Source organism: Amblyomma americanum, chromosome 8, assembly GCF_052857255.1.
Source record: "Amblyomma americanum isolate KBUSLIRL-KWMA chromosome 8, ASM5285725v1, whole genome shotgun sequence".
In the NCBI taxonomy this organism is placed as follows: Eukaryota; Metazoa; Arthropoda; class Arachnida; order Ixodida; family Ixodidae; genus Amblyomma; species Amblyomma americanum.
Window position 1 is genome coordinate 66,961,670 of NC_135504.1, and position 17,969 is coordinate 66,979,638.

The 17,969-nt window shown below is 45.7% G+C and overlaps 1 protein-coding gene across 1 annotated transcript in view; it reads right to left on the reverse strand.

Moving 5' to 3' along the window:
- Window positions 1-969: 969 nt before the first annotated feature.
- The window catches only part of LOC144101846 (BTB/POZ domain-containing protein 6-like), a 35,486-nt gene continuing 18,486 nt past the window's right edge, over window positions 970-17,969 (reverse strand). Inside the window, exon 4 of the mRNA XM_077635070.1 lies at window positions 970-1,770. Coding sequence (XP_077491196.1) covers window positions 1,158-1,770 — 613 coding nt within the window. The 3' untranslated portion in view covers window positions 970-1,157. The remainder of the gene's footprint in view (window positions 1,771-17,969) is intronic.

A 17,969-nucleotide genomic window follows, 5' to 3' on the forward strand; every position in this document is an offset into this window, starting at 1 on the left:
GTGTCGTGCCAGACTATGGTGGGGCCAGCGAAAGTATATCAAGGTGTGCGGCTACGTAACGCACAGATGCACAATTCAGAGATAACTCAATCATTGTCGCACGTCTCTTATAAAAACGGCCTATAGACAAGTCTATAGACTTTTTAGAGACTCTTACCTTTCTGCAGATATTTATGTCTAATCATAGTCTATAGACTCTCTATAGATAAAAGTCTACTAAACGTGTATGGCCATACATCTATAGATTTCTATAGACTGTCTATGGGATTTGTATTGAATATAGACCATTTATTAGGATTTGTCTATAAAAATGCTATAGACGTGATAGACTAACGTCAATAGACATTCTATAGACAGTCTAAAAACATTTCTAGGGGTTGAGAGCTGCGCGCGTCAGCCTGCGCGTAGAAACACCTGCTGTGCTTGACCAGTGGTACTTTAGCGAGCGGCAGTGTACCACAAATGGTTTACAAGAACAATAAAACCTACGAACGCGTTAAAATATGATTGCATGTGAAGCACTGAAAGATTTCCAAGTTGCAGCGCATCAAAATGCGTGAAAAAGATCACAAGGTAGACACAAAGCGCTTTGTGCGTCCATCTCGTCAACAGTACTCTGCCTTTTTGCGCTTGTGTGTGCCCATTTCGTTCACCGCCCCTTTTCTTTTGATGCGCTACAACTCACGATTATGAACCAAGAACACCAAATTTCAACGTTACCGAGAGATGCTCTATGCTCACATTTGAGTACTGCGCAACTGCTATATAAAACTCAATAAGTACACCCGTGTCATGCTCTGAGTTCTCATCGGTCCCTCTCCACTCTCTGATAAAACTCGTATCTCAAAGGAACCCTACTTACTTGTCTTGGGGGACAGAAGCACAAGGCCTTAACGAACGCTTGGAGACATGCAAAAAGCGAGGCAAGAAGGCCACACATGTACTCAACCGCTGCCAGTTTCGCTTAGTTTCGCCTGACCGACATTTATTCGTACAAATACTTTATTCCAGGAATACATGTTTTTATTATTGCTGAACGGCAAGAAGGTCATCTTTCAGTTTTTTCAACAAAAAAGGCCATCGGCCATTCCGCTACCGAATAATAAGACGCGGCACCCGCTCGGTTAAAATGGTCTGAATTGACGTCCTTCACAGTGTTACCAAAATGTATCAGGTCGTCTTACTTTCATTCGGGATACCCGAATGTTGCTGAATCCAAATGGTATGGGCATCGATCCTTCCTTTATAATATTACTAAGGATCGATAGTGCTTCCTCGGCTTTTAAGACACCCCATGAATTCGGACCTTCAATAAACTCTGTTGCCGTGAGTGCGAGAAACCGTAGCTTTGGGAAAAGGGGCATCATGGCTTCCCGGAGAGCAGCAGATTCCTCGACGCCCGCCGAGCGCTCACTAACCTGCTGCTCGCCCCATGCGTGCACGGCCTCAACCACGGAAACCTCGTGGACGTTTGTGACGTGGTCGAGAATGTAGCTAACAGTGTGCACAAGGCAGGACTGGAATGATTTAGAGGACAGCACGCCTTGGCTGTTGGCACGGATGAGAGTTTTGGCAGGGCAATACTCATACTCTTCGCCCATCGTGAGAACGTAATCCAGAAACGGGCATACGTCATCCGTATTCATGTTGCTCCTCACATAATCGACGCATTTGTCGGCGAGCTCTGGAACTAAGTACTTGACGGCAGCGGTGCGGGTATAGGCGGCCTGCACCACGGTTTCCACCATCAGTCGACCACTGTAGAAGTACCTGCAGTGTAGAGAAACGCGTGTTCCTTGGAAACTGAGGATGAGCCGGCAACCACTCTAAATATATTTAAATTGTTCCTTATTCTTGTTAGTCTTTTTAAAACACACTGGGATGTCACTAACCCGCGTTTGTTCTCTCACCCACTCTGCCCGCTTCCGGTCCCTTAACGTTACACCTATCTCTCGTCTTTCCATAGCTCGCTGCGTTGTCCATAACCTAAGCTGAACCCTTTTCGTTAGCCTCCCCATTTCTGCCCCGTAGGTGAGTGCCGGTAAGATGCAGCTGCTGTACACTGTTGTCATGAGGAATATTGGCAAACTGCCATTCATGGTACGAAAGAGCCTGCCATATGCGCTCCACCCCTTTCTTATCCTTCGAGTTGTTTTCTTTTGACTATCCGGATCAGCTGTCACTACCTGTCCTAAGTAGACGTATACCTTTACCATTTCCAGCACCCCGCTGCCAATTGCGAGCTGATGTTCCCTTGGTAGACTGTTGAACATTACTTTGGTTTTCTGCGTGGTAATTTTTAGACCCACCGTTCTTCTCTGCCTGTCTAAACATTAGCATGTTGTACGTTAGTGGTGCAGGCAGGGGCGTTTTATTTTTTATTCTTTTTAGGTTTCCTCAACCTAACAAACGTGCAACACATTGATCATGATTTGCAGTTGACCTTCTGAGTGACTCAGCAAGGTAATGTTATCAATAAATCGTATATTATTTCGGTATTCTTTATTAACTCTTAACTCTTGCAACATTAACATTTGTATTACCGTAGATGGCTTACTCACTGAAAAATGGCTGCGGCTTTGTCTCTTACACTGTCCTTGCTGAGCGAAGGATGCAGTATTTAGGCAGTTTCGAAGAAAAAATGCCGGTTTCCTGAAGTTGTATTGCGGCTTTTTTGCCTCTCACTGCAAATAATTATCGGGTATTGATTATGGTCAATAATGACTGCAGCTAGATTTAGTTTCCTACTCCGACGAGAACTTCTTTCTCTTCTTTTATTGACAGTTCTTTACTGCTGTTTTTTGTAACTTTTATACTCAGGGAGGCTTCCAGCAGTGAAGGTATTTTGCTGCTTTTTCTCCTCGGGCATATATGTGCATGATGCCAGCGTTTTCTGCTCCGTGGACGCGTCTTTGAGTCACAAGCCTTTAGGGGCCTTCCGTGCATCCAGTCAGTTTGTTGTCAGCATTATTTGTTTCAACAGACGTCCCTTCTCAACCACGTGCTCTTTTCGCCGTTCATAAACTTTTGAAACGTTCGCCTTTTTACCGCACTGAGGTCTGTGCGCAGATTAGCTTCCTGTGTGCCGTATAAAAAGGGAAACTTTTCTTGCTCCATGGAAATGCGCTGAAAACACCACTGATCGAAATGCATTGATGGACGAGTTGCATTGTCTCATTACGGCTCCGCTTCTGTAACGCTCTTGGTCTTAGGAAACATATCGACTTTCAAGGTGCGGGCGGAAGCATAAAACCTGCAGATTATGGAAGAATTTCACCCATAAGAATAAACGCCGTTCCACTCTACATTGTGAAGTCTAGTTGAACGGCATGGAGGCTGGCATTCACAGATCGAATGTTCAATAACACTTTCGTCCTGAAAACTCTTAGAAAGAGGAAAGCTCCATCATTATGAAAGCCGCATTACTTTTTATGAATGCAGCTCTCTTCGTGATTATGAATTTCGTGATCTTAGGCACTAGTAACGCTGAGTGTGTTGCTTACAATTAAGTGGTTTTTCGTGCATGAGGGCTCAGTTGACATGAAACTGTATGTTTGGATAAGATAGACGACTACAAATATTTTTCACAGGGGGTTACAATCATGCATTTGTCGGCTCTTTGCACCCGATCTATAGGAGCAATCGCACTGTTCTTCAATCCTCATGCAGACGCGAATAAAAGAATAGTTATTCTACACTACCCCCAAACATAAAATGTAAATTCCATCAAATTGGAGTTCATTACGTGCGGCAGAATTGTTTCTTTGTCAGCGCCTGTGCTGGTCTTGCAAACTTTGATATCGCGGACGTCCAAAAGCTACACCAGTTTTGGGCAGTTTTCTATGGGCTGTCAGCTGCGTTGCTGCACTGGCGAGGTTGAGGAAAAAAACATTGTTTCCTCTGAACAATCTTTTTTAGCGAGATATATCACCGCCCACTTTATTTATTCGCAAGCATCCTGCGTATTCATACCAAATAATTCTGGACAAAAGCATTTTAGGCGGAAAACCATTTATGAACGCAATTGTTTCATATAATGTAAGATTTCACTATAACAATCAATATCTCCGCAGATCACCACGACAGCAGTCTTGTATTTTCTTTCCATTAACGTTCCTGCTATCGTGAAAAGCGTTCCCCATTGGTTTTCTGCGACAGTTTTAACTGTTTGATGCGATCACTGGAAACGCTGTAAAAGAAAGGTTTTTCTGTTATATCAGAAGAATGGACTATAACCTAAAATATTTTCTTAGCATGCTCTTAAAATTTTAGGACTCAAAATTTTTGTCCAAGAAAGTTGGACATATACAGCGTGTTCAGTGAGCTTTATAAAAGTGCAAATATTTGTTCTGATCCTCTTCAGGGTCTGCACAGACCTGAAATCGTCAGTCCTGTTTAATATTACTACATTTTTTCAAAGTTTATTCCTACAAAAGGTCGTTTAGGTAAGAATATGTGATTTATTTGATTCTGCAACGACTGAAGTGTAAGAATTGGCTGTGGACTGAACTCCTCGACTGTACCAGAAGCTTGGAAGAATGCAAACATTATCTTAATTCATAAGAAGGGAGACGCCAAGGACTTGAAAAATTACAGGCCGATCAGCCTATTATCCGTTGCCTACAAAGTATTTACTAAGGTAATCGCTAATAGAGTGAGGGCTACGTTAGACTTTAATCAACCAAATGATCAGTCAGGCTTTCGTAAATAATATTCCACAATAGATCATATTCACACTATTCAATCAGGTGATAGAGAAATGCGCAGAATATAACCAACCTCTATATATAGCTTTCATTGATTACGAGAAAGCATTCGACTCAGTGGAAACCTCAGCAGTCATACAGGCATTGCGTAATCAGGGGGCAGAAGAGCCTTATGTAAAAATACTGGAAGATATATATAGCAACTGCACAGCTACTATAGTCCTCCATAAAGTCAGCAATAAAATTCCAATCAGGAAGGGCGTCAGGCAAGGAGACACGATCTCGTCAACGCTGTTCACCGCATGTTTACAGGAGGTATTCCGGGACATGAATTGGGAACAGTCGGGAACAAGAGTAAATGAAGAATACCTAAATAATCTGCGATTTGCTGATGACATTGCCTTGCTGAGTCACTCAGGAGGTGAACTGCAAATCATGATCAATGAGTTAGACAGGCAGAGCATATCGATGGGTCTAAAAATTAACATTCAGAAAACCAAGGTAATGTTCAACAGCCTAGCAAGGGAACAACAGTTCACAATTGGCAGCGAGAGCCTAGAAATTGTGACGGAATACGTCTACTTAGGGCAGGTAGTGACAGCTGATCCGGATCATGAGAGGGAGATAACTAGAAGGATAAGAATGGGGTGGAGCGCATATGGCAAATTCTCGCAGATCATGAGTGGCAGTTTACCAATTTCCCTCAAGAGGAAAGTGTACAACAGCATAATCTTACCGGTACTCACCTACGGGGCAGAAACGTAAAGGCTAACGAAAAGAGTTCAGCTTAAGTTAAGGACAACGCAGCGAGCCATGGAAAGAAAAATGATAGGTGTAACGTTAAGAGATCGGAAGCGCGCAGAGTGGGTGAGGGAACAAACACGGGTTAATGACATCCTAGTCGAAATCAAGAGAAAGAAATGGGCTTGGGCAGGGCATGTAATGCGAAGGCAAGATAACCGCTGGTCCTTAAGGGTAACGGAGTGGATTCCAAGAGAAAGTAAGCGTAGCAGGGGGCGGCGGAAGGTTAGGTGGACGGATGAGATTAAGAAGTTTGCAGGCAAAGGGTGGATGCAGCTGGCAAAGAATAGGGTTAATTGGAGAGACATGGGAGAGGCCTTTGCCATGCAGTGGGTGTAGTAAGGCTGATGATGATGATGATGATGATGATGATGATGATGATGATGATGATGATGATGATGATGATGAACTCCTTCGCCAACGTGTTATGGCTATTTAGCGTATGCCGCATTCACACCTCCTGGCCAGTGGATATACTCCCCAAGTGCATCAAGCAGGTCCAGAATATCAGAGGCCTGCACGGGGCCCCATAAAAGAAAAAAATGTTCACTCTGTTAAAGTTCTCTCGGATTCCGGTGAGTCCAAGTGACGCCGACAATTCCACGCGGAATGAAATTCTATCCTGTCAACACTATACCATTTGTGGTTAATTGATCATATTGGGCGTGCGTAATGTGATTCAGGTGGGCTCAACAATAGCTCTAGTGTTGAATGGTGAATCTGTCTGCGTGCGGTCGTTTAATACTTCGAAGCGACCGCTCAGGAAAGGGGTACATCGGCCCCACAAAAATTTCAGCAGAGTTGCGACACATTCCTTGTGGAATGTCCAAATAATTTTACAATGAGCCGCAGCTGTTGTTTTCACATTTCTGTCCCAATCACGGTGATGTTCAAGATTTTCCTTTTAATCAGATTAATTCATGCCCAAATCACCGGCGACCTGACCAAGCTGACATGTCAAAGACAAGTACAAATGATATCCGCGAACGAAACTTACTTAAACTACATACAGTCATAAACTTCATGTGTAATCCTGCTTGACGCGTGAAAACCCATCTTCAGTTTCAGTAACTAAGCGTTCGGTACACCCCATCCCCCAGGCTCGATGAGATGTCTCAACAATCCGTAAGCATTTCCCGAGCTTCGTGCTCACAATTCTTTCTTCACTCTGCATAAGAGATACCACTTTCTATAGCAATTACCCAGCTCAAGACCACGATTAAGTTGCATTTCCGCGCAAGGACGCGATATAAAACTCATTCATAATTTTACACAATGTCCATTAGGAACTCTTAATGGTTTTAAGCTGTGTGTGAGTTTATAAAAGAAAATTTTACCGTAGCAAGGCAAGCACGCCGTCCGGGTGGAGGTCGGTGATGACAACACGATCTTCTTTAGGGAAGGGACCATAGAACATGGTCTTGAAGATATCGTTCTGTAGAGCCAAGATCATGCGGTGTGCCTTGAAAGATCCTCTCTGGCCAGGAAATTGGTGAAAGTCGGCCTCAATATCCACATCAGCAAGTTCGCCATCTCCGAGATGTTTCTCAAACGATAACTGCACGAATAAGAGATAAGTATCAGGCTACGTGGCGTTTGCGTCGGCTGGCTGCGAAATTCGTTGCTTAATAACTGCGTCCATTGAGGACTCTCCTCTTACTTCATATACCCCTTCTTTCACAAAATAACCTTTCAATACCATAATGAGTAAAGAATTGATACTAGTTGGGAAGTTAGATTGGAGCAGAAAAAAAGTTCATAACGAGTGATATCCCACGCAATTATTTATTTGGTACCTCCAATACGCTTCTGTACTATAAAACACGCTTACATGATTACATCAGCCATTACAAAAAATATATTGCATTCCTTACTATTATTCTGAATCACCCTAATTAAGAAGGAAATTGTGAAAAAGACCGCAAGAATAAAACACGTATACAAAGCATAAAACAAGGACTTCGGCACGTAACTCATGATTTTGAATACGTTACAGATGTAATTCAAATTGAAAAGTGCCGATATTTTTATTCCTGGAATTTAAAGGATTACAAAGTAGAAGAAAAAACAACCATATGCCCCGGTTGGCTCCGAACCCACTACCTCAGAATATCACGTCAGGATTTCTACCAACTTAGCTACAGTGGCGGCTGTACAACGTTCTACTTTCCCTGGTGTTTATGTTGCCTTAAACCTAACAATGAAAGCGTTCACAGCGCGACCCTCCTCCATAGTGGCTGACGTAGTACGTAGGTCACATGTATCACCGCCAGTGTCACGTAGAACATGATCGAGCGGTGAGGGTTGAGCCTGGGCGAGAACCCTCCAATGCTATCTATGCCAGAACCGAGACCTTGGTTAACCTATTCGGCAGAGTTCAGGAAACGGAAAAGGGAGGCTCATTATGGCATACATAAAAAAGCAGTGTCAGCGGTGTTGACGTGCCGTCAACACCGCTGACACTTGATGACTGCGCCAACGGAAATCATCGCCTGGATAATGTGACATCTAGTGCGGACGCTTGACTCCGTGGAACTCTCCGAGACAGTGGATAGTCTGGCCAGTCATCGCCAGCAGTCAGCAGTCATCGCCAGACGAAAGGTCACGGAAGCAACGTCAGATTGCTTTCCACTTTATGTGTGCTGAATTGTCATGTAAGTTTGTTTCTTTTCATTCCTTATTGCTGTTTTTCCATGCATTGTATACTGCAAGCTCCTTCACTATATTTGTTTTGCCCTTGTTTGGCACTTATTTGCGAAGCCTTATTGATTTCTATCGGTTTTCATTTTTAAGTTAAGCTAGCCCTTCTCTATAACTTCATTCCCCTTCAAACTACCCCTTTGCTTTTATTTTTGTACATCTTTGTGTAATAAGCTAAGCGCGTTATATTTAAACACCTTGCGCAGTATCACCTGAGATTGAATGTATTGTGAAATAAATAGGTGAATAAATGAATATCAAATTTATGGCTCTGTTGATTCCATACGTAGCATAAGATAGTTCTCGCTCAGCTTCCGCTCTCAACGATCGAACGCGTTCCATGTGACACTTGGCGTTAATACAGAACATCCTGCATCCGCCGCTACGGAGGAGGGTGGGGCTGGTAAACGCTCTCAAGGTTCGCTTAGACGCAAACATAAATACCTCAAAAGCACCTCAGATGGGACTGCCGTCGCCACAGCTCAATAACTGGCAGAGCAACACACGCCAAATTCGGAGGTAGTGATTTAGCACCGACAGGCGGCGTATGGTTGTTTTCCCTTGTACGTTCAAATCAGTTATCTTTGAGCGATAATATATTTACTCTATTTATATCTCATTGATCAGCACGAAAAAGAGATACAAACGAAAAGCCTAAGGAGCAATGCAAAGGGGAAAAACAGCTGGTGAGGATCAGGTGACAGCAGATCTCTTGAAGGACGGATGGGAGATTGTGCTAGAACCACTAGCCGCTCTGTATATGCAATACCTTATGACCTCGAGCGTATCAGAAGCTTGCAAGAGCACTAACGTTATCTTAATTCATTAGGAAGGAGACGCCAAGGACTTGAACAGTTACAGGCCGAGTGGCTTATTGCCCGTTGCCTACAAGGTTTTTATTAAGATAACCGCTAGCAGAGTCAGGTCAACCTTAGACTTCAATCAGCAAAATGATCAAGCAGGCTTTCGTAAAGAATATTCCACAATAAATCATATTCGCGCTGTCAATCAGGCGATAGAGAAATGCGCAGAATACAACCAACACCTATATATAGTCTTCATTGATTACGAGAAAGCATTCGACTAAGTGCAAAACTCAGCAGTTCTGCAGGCATTGCGAAATCACGGTGCAGAAAGTCTTATGTGAAAATCCTGGAAGGTATCTATAACGACTGCACAGCTACCACAGCCGTTCATAAAATTTCAATATGGAAGGGTGTCAGGCAGGGAGACACAATCTCGCCAAAGCTATGCTCCGCCTGTTCCAATAAGTGTTCCGAGGCCTGGATTGGAATTAGTTGAGGATAAGAGCTAATGAACAATACCTATGTAATCTGCGATTCGCTGATGACATTGCCTTGCTAAATCCCTCATGGGATGAGTTGCAAAGCATGATATATGAGTTATACAGGCAGATCAGAACGGTAGGCCTAAAATAAACATGCAGAAATCCAAATAATGTTCAACAGTCTCCCAAGCGAACGGCAGTTCACAATTGGTAGCGAAGTGCTGAAAGTGGCAAGGGAATGTCTTAGGGCAGGGAGTGGCCGCTGATCTGGATCATGAGAGGAAAATAACCAGGAGAATATAAGAATGTAGTGGAGCGCATATGGGAGGTTCTCTCAGATCATTCATGACAGTTTACAAATATTACTCAAGAGATAAGTATGCAACAGGCGTATCTTCCCGGTAGTAACCTATGCAACCGAGACGTGGAGGTTAACGAAAAGAGTTGAGCTTAAGTTAAGGGCGTTGTGAGGGAAGAAAAGCATGTTAATGACACCGTAGTCGCAATCAAGAGGAAGAAATGGGCTTGGGCGGGGCATGTAATGCAAAGGCAAGCTAACCGCTGGTCTTTGAGGGTAACGAAGTGGGTGTCCAGAGACGGCAAGCGTAGCAGGAGGCGGCAGAAAGAGGTGGGCAGATCAGAGTAAGAAACATGCGAGAGTACGATGGCCGCAGATGGCAATGGGCAGAGCTAATTGGAGAGACATAGGAGAGGCCTTTGCCCTGCAGCGTAGGTAGTCCGGCTATGATGAGGATGATGATGATGATGGTGATGCTACGTGGGTTCACTGACTGTTGACTTCGTTTTAAACGTAAGTATAAACGAATTCCTCATTTTCCTTCCCTTAATTCAGCTGAATCGATAAACTAGCATCTCGGTTCTCGCAGTCTTGACGCTAGAGGTAGCATAAAAGGGCCCTCGCACAGCTTCCGCCCTCGCAGTTCGATCTGGCACGTTCTAATTGGCCCTCGCGGTAATACACGGCGGACTACGCCCGCCGCCGCTACTGATGAGGCTGGCGCTGGTGAACACACTCGATGTTAGGCTACACGCCATTCAATTGCTCAAGAAAGTAGAAAATCGGACAGCCGCCGCCCTAGCTGGATACCCTTGTACTTTTTACACGAAATCGAAAAATAAATGTACTTTTAGCGAAAACTGTTTTGTAAGCCAAAAAATGGCGTGAACACGACGTTCACGTGGCGCCGCCATTTCAATAGTCGTGAAGTTGCGATGAGTATGACATGCTGTCCGGCTAGTTCGTTCTGAATCATTGTTTGTGACAGTGTTTAGACACACAGACAGAAAACAAAAAGACGACGGCACAGCCGCTGAACTTCAACTTTGATCCTGAACCACCTGAAACAGTGCATATATACCCAAAACACAGGCGTCAACAGGCGGCGATCTTATGCACTGACGGCAGCAGGAAGTGATAAAACAAGTAGCACTAAAACAACAAAAACTAGAAAAAACAAAGCAAATAACATAGAACAGAGAAATAACAGAGAGAGAATAAAATCAGAACAATGTGAGAGAAAAAATTTTATAAGCAAGTAATTTCTTAAAACACCGCCAACACGTGCCACAGGGGAACGGTTTGACCGAAAGAATTTTCAAGAACTGGTCCAAATACATTGAACTAAAACCACACAAACACAAACCAAGCCTAGTGAAAAATGAATGGCGTAATTACAAGGAAAAAACAAACAAACCAATAAAGGTGATTAGGTGAGCAAACCAAAGTTCAGCAACAAAGCTGAATCCAACAATTAAGACAGCTAAACGAGGAAGATGAAGGGAGCTAAATATTACAGGTATCTTTATTCCGGTCAGGTAAAAGATACACATCAACTCGCACTCAGAGTTTCTGATGCTGCAGCCACGGATTAAGGACAGAGCCTCCAGCAAGCCAGGTCTCCTTGCCTTCCACTTCAAGCAGGCCAGAGTCCATATAAAGCAGGATCGCGGTCAGCCAGGGACGCGCCGAGAGTCCAACAATCGTAACCGCGCGAAATCTGGCCAGAGCCCACATCGAACAAGTTGTCCCTGCCTACCGCTCGCCAATGGGAAGAAGGCTGCGCCACGGGATTCTCCGTCAACCTACGAGTCCTGACCGCTAACCATCTCTCCCCAAGCTCTCCCTTGGGTACACACGTACCGTCCATTTCCCGCCAATTTCTCGATTCTAACCAACGACTCGTCTTGCCGTTCTTTTCCATGAAGCTCAAGAACAAGATATTGCGACAAGACAACCAAGCAGACAAATGAACCCTTAGCTCCGCTGGTCCTGGACAGAATAAAGAGCTAATTAACAGATTTGTAGGTCAGCGCTAACTCTCGCACGTGCCCCCAGCGGGCGGCCCGCCTTTATACCGTTCCCCTGAGAGACTCTAAAATGACAGCCGAGAGCTTCGCTCCTCAAACGTTCACAATACGGTCTCGGAAATTGTGCCAGCCGACAGATCTAAAAAGTGATAATACTGATACCCGACACAGGGCCGGAATACGCGACGGACATGCTTTGTCCACCGAGCCCAACACCTCCAGACCTCCCAAGCTCCTGTTACTTTGATTAGTTTAATGGCGTCGACAGCCATCTTCAAGAAGCATTAAGCGCGGCAGCGCGCGCTCCACAGCCAACTCAAACTTAACAACCTCATCAAAAACACGCATTTTTTTTAAAACACCGGCTGCCGAAGTGCAGGGAAAGTTCAAGGACTACGCAATATAAAGGCTCGACACTCACCATTGCGGTTGTTTTGACTGAAGGAAGAATGGAAAGGAAATTTCAGGGGCCTGCCTACTGTCTCGAGCTGAGCCACAATCGCTGGTAAGTGCAGACAGGAGGAGACTGGGAAGAGACGTGAGAACAAAGACTAAAAAAGAAGAGACGCGCGTCGCAAAACTCCGACCGCCGAAGTGACGCCACTCGACACTCACCGCGCATGTTCACGACGAGAACGACCGATTCCGAAACTACCCTGCAGGGGAGCCTTTCTGTTGCAGCCGGAGGCTCTCGCCCGAGAGGCGCCGGAATCCCTCGCAGGCAGCCGACGCCGCTGCGAAGTCAGAAGCGGGACGTTTATTTGCGCTTTTTCTCTTGCTCGCTCAAGCAATTTTGCCCTCCTTTCCTCCTTTCTCTCGCCACCTTCTGGGTTGACTAGTGAGCATGAGCGACCTGCCTGGTATTTCCCTTTCGCTACGCCTCTCTGCAAAAGGCCGCGAGAATGATTCATCCACCCCGAACCGGATGCTCCCTCGTGGAGCGGTCTTTGCCCCACTCGCGATAACGCACAGAAGCGAGAAGTTGGCGGTCTGCGACTCAGACGGGACGGCGCGGAAGCAGCCCATACAGTTGTCACGACAGGGGAGCCCCCGCCACTTTTCGACCCTTCACATTGGTTGTCACTTCGTCTCTCAACAGTTAAATATGCGAGAAAACGGTACTAGGCAGGCATGCACCCAAACACGCACGCACACACACACACACACACACACACACACACACACACACACACACACACACACACACACACACACACACACACACACACACACACACACACACACACACACACACACACACACACACACACACACACACACACACACACACACTAACGCAGATAGACGCACACGTACGCATCTGCGTGCACGCTCACATATGCAGAGTCACGCAATTGCGAGAGCATTTCCAGCTCGTCCTGCCATTTTTAGTTTTTAAATATTCATTAGTTTCGTTATCTGGAACACGTTGTCGGTTAGAAGGGTTTGACAAAATGCAGAGAAATAGAAAAGAAAGGAATCTGTATGGAAGATAATTTAAACAGTCGTAAATAGAGAAATACAGAAATTTAAAATCCAAGCAAAATTTAAATCTACAATAGACATGTTGTGCAAAATTTACAACTGGTTTCACACCACTTCCGTGCGAGGAAATAATTAAAAAATTGAATACATTTTGTGGCTCCGAAAGAAAATAGTGCGAGGGCGTAGTGGCTTCTATAGCACAGCCGGCCGAAAAAATGATGAGAGTAGCTGTTTGGGCGCCCTGGTGTATCTCGACGACAAGTAGCGCCGGATGAAACAGGAGCAAACGAAAAGGATATCGCATGCGGATGTGGTGTCCTCCACGTTCCGTCCCGTCTTTTCGAGCTCTACATGTCGTAATGAAAAAAAATGATATACTGCAAGATTTGAGAACGGAATTTACCGTGAATGTTTTAAACATGAAGCCTAAATGACCGATTTTTTTCTTTCCAAAATTCTCTATATTACTACTTTATAAATGAGCACGAAAACAGATGTTATTCCGTACTGAATTAACATAAACCTGACGAATTTACTCCTGCGCTCTTTCTACTTCATTAAGGATAACGAATGTGTATGGTTGCCTACAAGGCATTCCCTAAGGAAATCGCTAAAAGATTCAGGGCAACCTTGGACTTCAATCAATGAAATGACCAGGCAGGCTTTCGCAAAAGACATTCCACAACAGATCATATTCACACTATCAATCGGGGGATAAAGAAATGTGCAATGTATAACCAGCCCTCATATATAGCCTTCATTGATTAGAGAAAGCATTTGACTCAGTGGAAACCTCAGCAGTCATACTGGCATTGCGGAATCAGGTTGTAGAAGAGCATTATGTCAAAATACTAGAAGATATATATAGTAACTGCACAGCTACCATAGTCCTCCATAAAGTCAGAAATAAAATTCCCATAAGGAAGGGCGTCAGGCAAGGAAACACATTCTCGCCAATGCTATTCACCGCCTCTTTACACGAGGTTTTCTGAGGCCTGGATTAGGAACAGTTAAGGATAAGAGTTAATGAAGAATAGCTAAATAATCTGCGATTCGCTGATGACATTGGCTTGTTGAGTCATTCAGGACGTGAACTACAAATCATGAGCAGGAATTTAGACAGGCAGAGCTGAATGGTGGGTCGGAATATTAACATGCAGAAAACGAAAGTATTGTTCAAGTCTACCAAGTGAACATCAGTTCACAATTGGCAGCGGTGTGCTGGAAGTGGTAAAAGAATACGTCTACTTAGGATGGGTAGTAGCAGCTGATACGGATCGTGACAGGGAAGTAACTAGATGGATAAGAATGGGGTGGAGCACATATCGGCGGTTTTCTCAGGTCATGAATAACGGTTCACCAATATTCTTCAAGAAAAACGTGTACAACAGCTGTATATTGCCGGAGCAGAACCGTGGCAGAAACGTGAATGCTCACGAAAAGGGTTCGATCAGCTTCAGTTAAGGAAAACGCACCGAGCCATGGAAAGAAGAATTATAGGTGTAACGTAAAGAAACCGGAAGCGGGCAGAGTCTGTGAGGGAACAAAAGCGGGTTAATGACATCCTACTCGAAATCAAAAGGAAGAAATGGGCTTGGGCAGAACATGTGGTGTGAAGGCAAGATAACCGCTGGTCCTTAAGGGTAACGCAGTGGCTTCCAAGAGAAAGCAAGCGTAGCAGTGGCGACAGAAGGTTAGGTGGGCGGATGAGATTACGAAGTTTGCAGGCATAGGGTGGGTGCAGCTGGCAAAGGGCAGGGTTAATTGGAGAGCCATGGGAGAGGCCTTTGCCCTGCAGTGGGTGTAGTGAGGATGATGATGTTGATGATGGTTTTGAGGTAGAATTGCCTTAATATAGGTTTTATGGTTTATGGTTTTATGGTTAGTCCCTGTGCAAACCTCGCGGTAAGGGCCACTGTAGTGAGAAATAATTTTCTCGGAGCGACCGACGCGAAGCCGACCACAGAAGGACAAGTGACACGGTTTCGTGGTCGACTTCACAGTGGCGGAGATCGTAGACAGGCTTAAGGGACGCTTGAAAGACTTCGAGCTGACGGCAGGCTATTTGGCGTTCCTGAGTCCCTTAAACCATGGCGTAACGGACGCAAGCGATGGGGGAGACTGGAGAAGGCGACATGAGAATGTCCAAGGGCAAGGTACCATGCCTACCGAACGAAAGGCAGAAAACCTAATATACCGTGGTGTCATACCGTGAATAGTTATAAACGAAGGTCACATAAGGCAATGCGCTGTCCGAGTCTCTGTGGTCTGGGGAGACACTCAAAGATAGCACGTCTGTCAAAGTTAGGTTCAGCCGCTCGGTGAGTGCAATAGTTTTGTGGGTGACACGCTGTTTCGAGTTTGTGCTGCGTGGAACACGAACGGAGGATGTTGTGAACGACTCTGTACAAGAAAGTACGGCGGCGGTTGGTGAGTAGTGGGCGAGAAGCGCCATGCTGAAGCACGACAATTTGCGAGAGAAAATCCGCGACATCTGTAGCGCAGCTTGAGAGCAAGGCATGTGTGATGGCGTGTGGAGTCGCATAGTCCGTTGCGCCAGCGATCCACTTGTTGCCGGATAGGGATGTTGGAAAAGTGCCGAAAACGTCGATGCTAACACGGTAAAAAGGTTCCAGCAGGACACCTATGGCTTTCAGAAGACCGGCACAAGAAGACAGGTCACAAGCGGTGACGTAGCGTTTGACGGTACGATATAAGGCAGGCAAATAGAAGCGGCATCGGAGCCGAGCATAAGTGCGGGACACTCCAAGGTGGCCAGCTGTCGACAGATCGTGGAGTTCTTCAATGACAAAGGAGCCTAGCTGCTCAGCAATGACGAGCAGTAGCGGAGGCCCATCGAGGCACAGGGTGCGGTGGTACAGAATCCCATTCTGAAGAACGTATATAGTTTCAGGTACGGATTCAGGTTTTTTGAGCTGAGGCCATCAATGAGGGTCGAAACGTCTTTCTTTTTTCGACTATGGTCAGTGACTGCTACTTCACTTCATTGCATCACCATGCCTGACCAGACGGATTTCCGTCGAACTCTTGACTACATGAACTTTCGGAGCATTTACGGACAAGACGTGGTCACCAAGATTCGTCGCTTTGTTTCACTAACTTCAAGAGTCGCAGCCTTCAAGACCCATCTAGACTTCAACCTGACATGCAGGTGGGAGAACCTGGTACCCAAGTCTCTCCGTCTCAAAACTCCCGTCCACTCCGTCTGGGGCCACCAGATCATTCAACACGCCGAAAGAAAACTGGTACTTGCACGTGTTCAGGAATGCCGGCAGAAGATAAAGCGCCTCGAGACCGACTCGTTTTTCGAGCGGAGACAGCTCGAATACATTGTCCAAGAGCGCTTTCCGAACGTACAACTGCACGCCAACTACACGGCAGCAGTAAGAGAACGGCATTGTAAGGCATCGCATGAGAAGAAGATTGATGCTCTTCGGATTCCAAGGAAAGAGAACAAAAGACAGGTTGTGGTGAACCTCTCCTCCTACAAGCCAAGCGCAGCTGAAACCTCTGTCCTCTGCCGCGGTTTGAGCTTTAATACAGATCGCCCACCAGAAAAGAAAAAGGTAATCTGTGCGGTTGAGCGTGCGGTAAGCCTGCTACCTATGAACGTCCAAGATGAAGCCCGCACTCGCGCCATTGGCGTTCTCTCGAAGTGGCGGCATAAGCCCCTCTTCTCTGTGGCTGAGAAACGAGCCATACGCGACCTCAGAAGGAACCCGGAGATTGCCATCTTACCGGCAGACAAAGGGAATGCTACCGTCCTGCTCAACCGCAGTGAGTACAGTGACAAGATGATCGGTTTACTGAACGACGGCACCTACTTGTCTGTACCACGCGATCCTACGGCCAGATTGCAAACAAAATTGCAAGAACTGCTGGCGGGCCTATTTAAGCTCGTGCCCCCGGATAACAAGAAACTTTACTACCGCCTCCTATGCACAAATGGTTCGGCTCCTGCTATATACGGTCTACCGAAGATCCACAAGCATGGAGTCCCCCTACGCCCGATAGTGGACTTCACAAGGTCGCCACTGTATCGACTTTCGGGGTACCTCCATGAACTGTTCAGCCCTTTATCCGGAAAGACTAGGACGTACATCGGGAACTCTTCAAATTTTGTTCAGAAACTGCATGACTTGGAATTGGACGCAGAGGACGTAATGGTCTCCTTCGACGTCACGGCACTCTTCACCAGTGTCCCGGTTGACCTAGCCGTTTCCACGTGCGAGGAAGCGTTGGAGAAGGACCGCAATCTGGCAAGTTGTACGCCCTTCGACGTTCCAGAGCTGAGCGCACTGCTACGGTTCTGCCTAAGCAATACGTATTTTTCCTTTAATTCAAAGTTCTACAGACAGACCCAAGGCACTGCGATGGGCGCTTCCATATCGGTCACCACAGCAAACCTCGTCATGGAAGCACTAGAGGACAAGGTATTGAATGCTTTCACTCCAGCACCCAAGGTCTTCTACCGGTATGTCGACGACTGTTTTTGCATATTAAGGAAAGAGGACGCGTCGCGGTTTCTACATGAACTAAACAGTGTCGAACCAAGCTTGAAGTTCATGGCCGAGTTTGAGCAAGAAAACCGCCTACCCTTCTTGGATGTCCTGGTCGAGCGGAGGGACAATCGCCTTTCG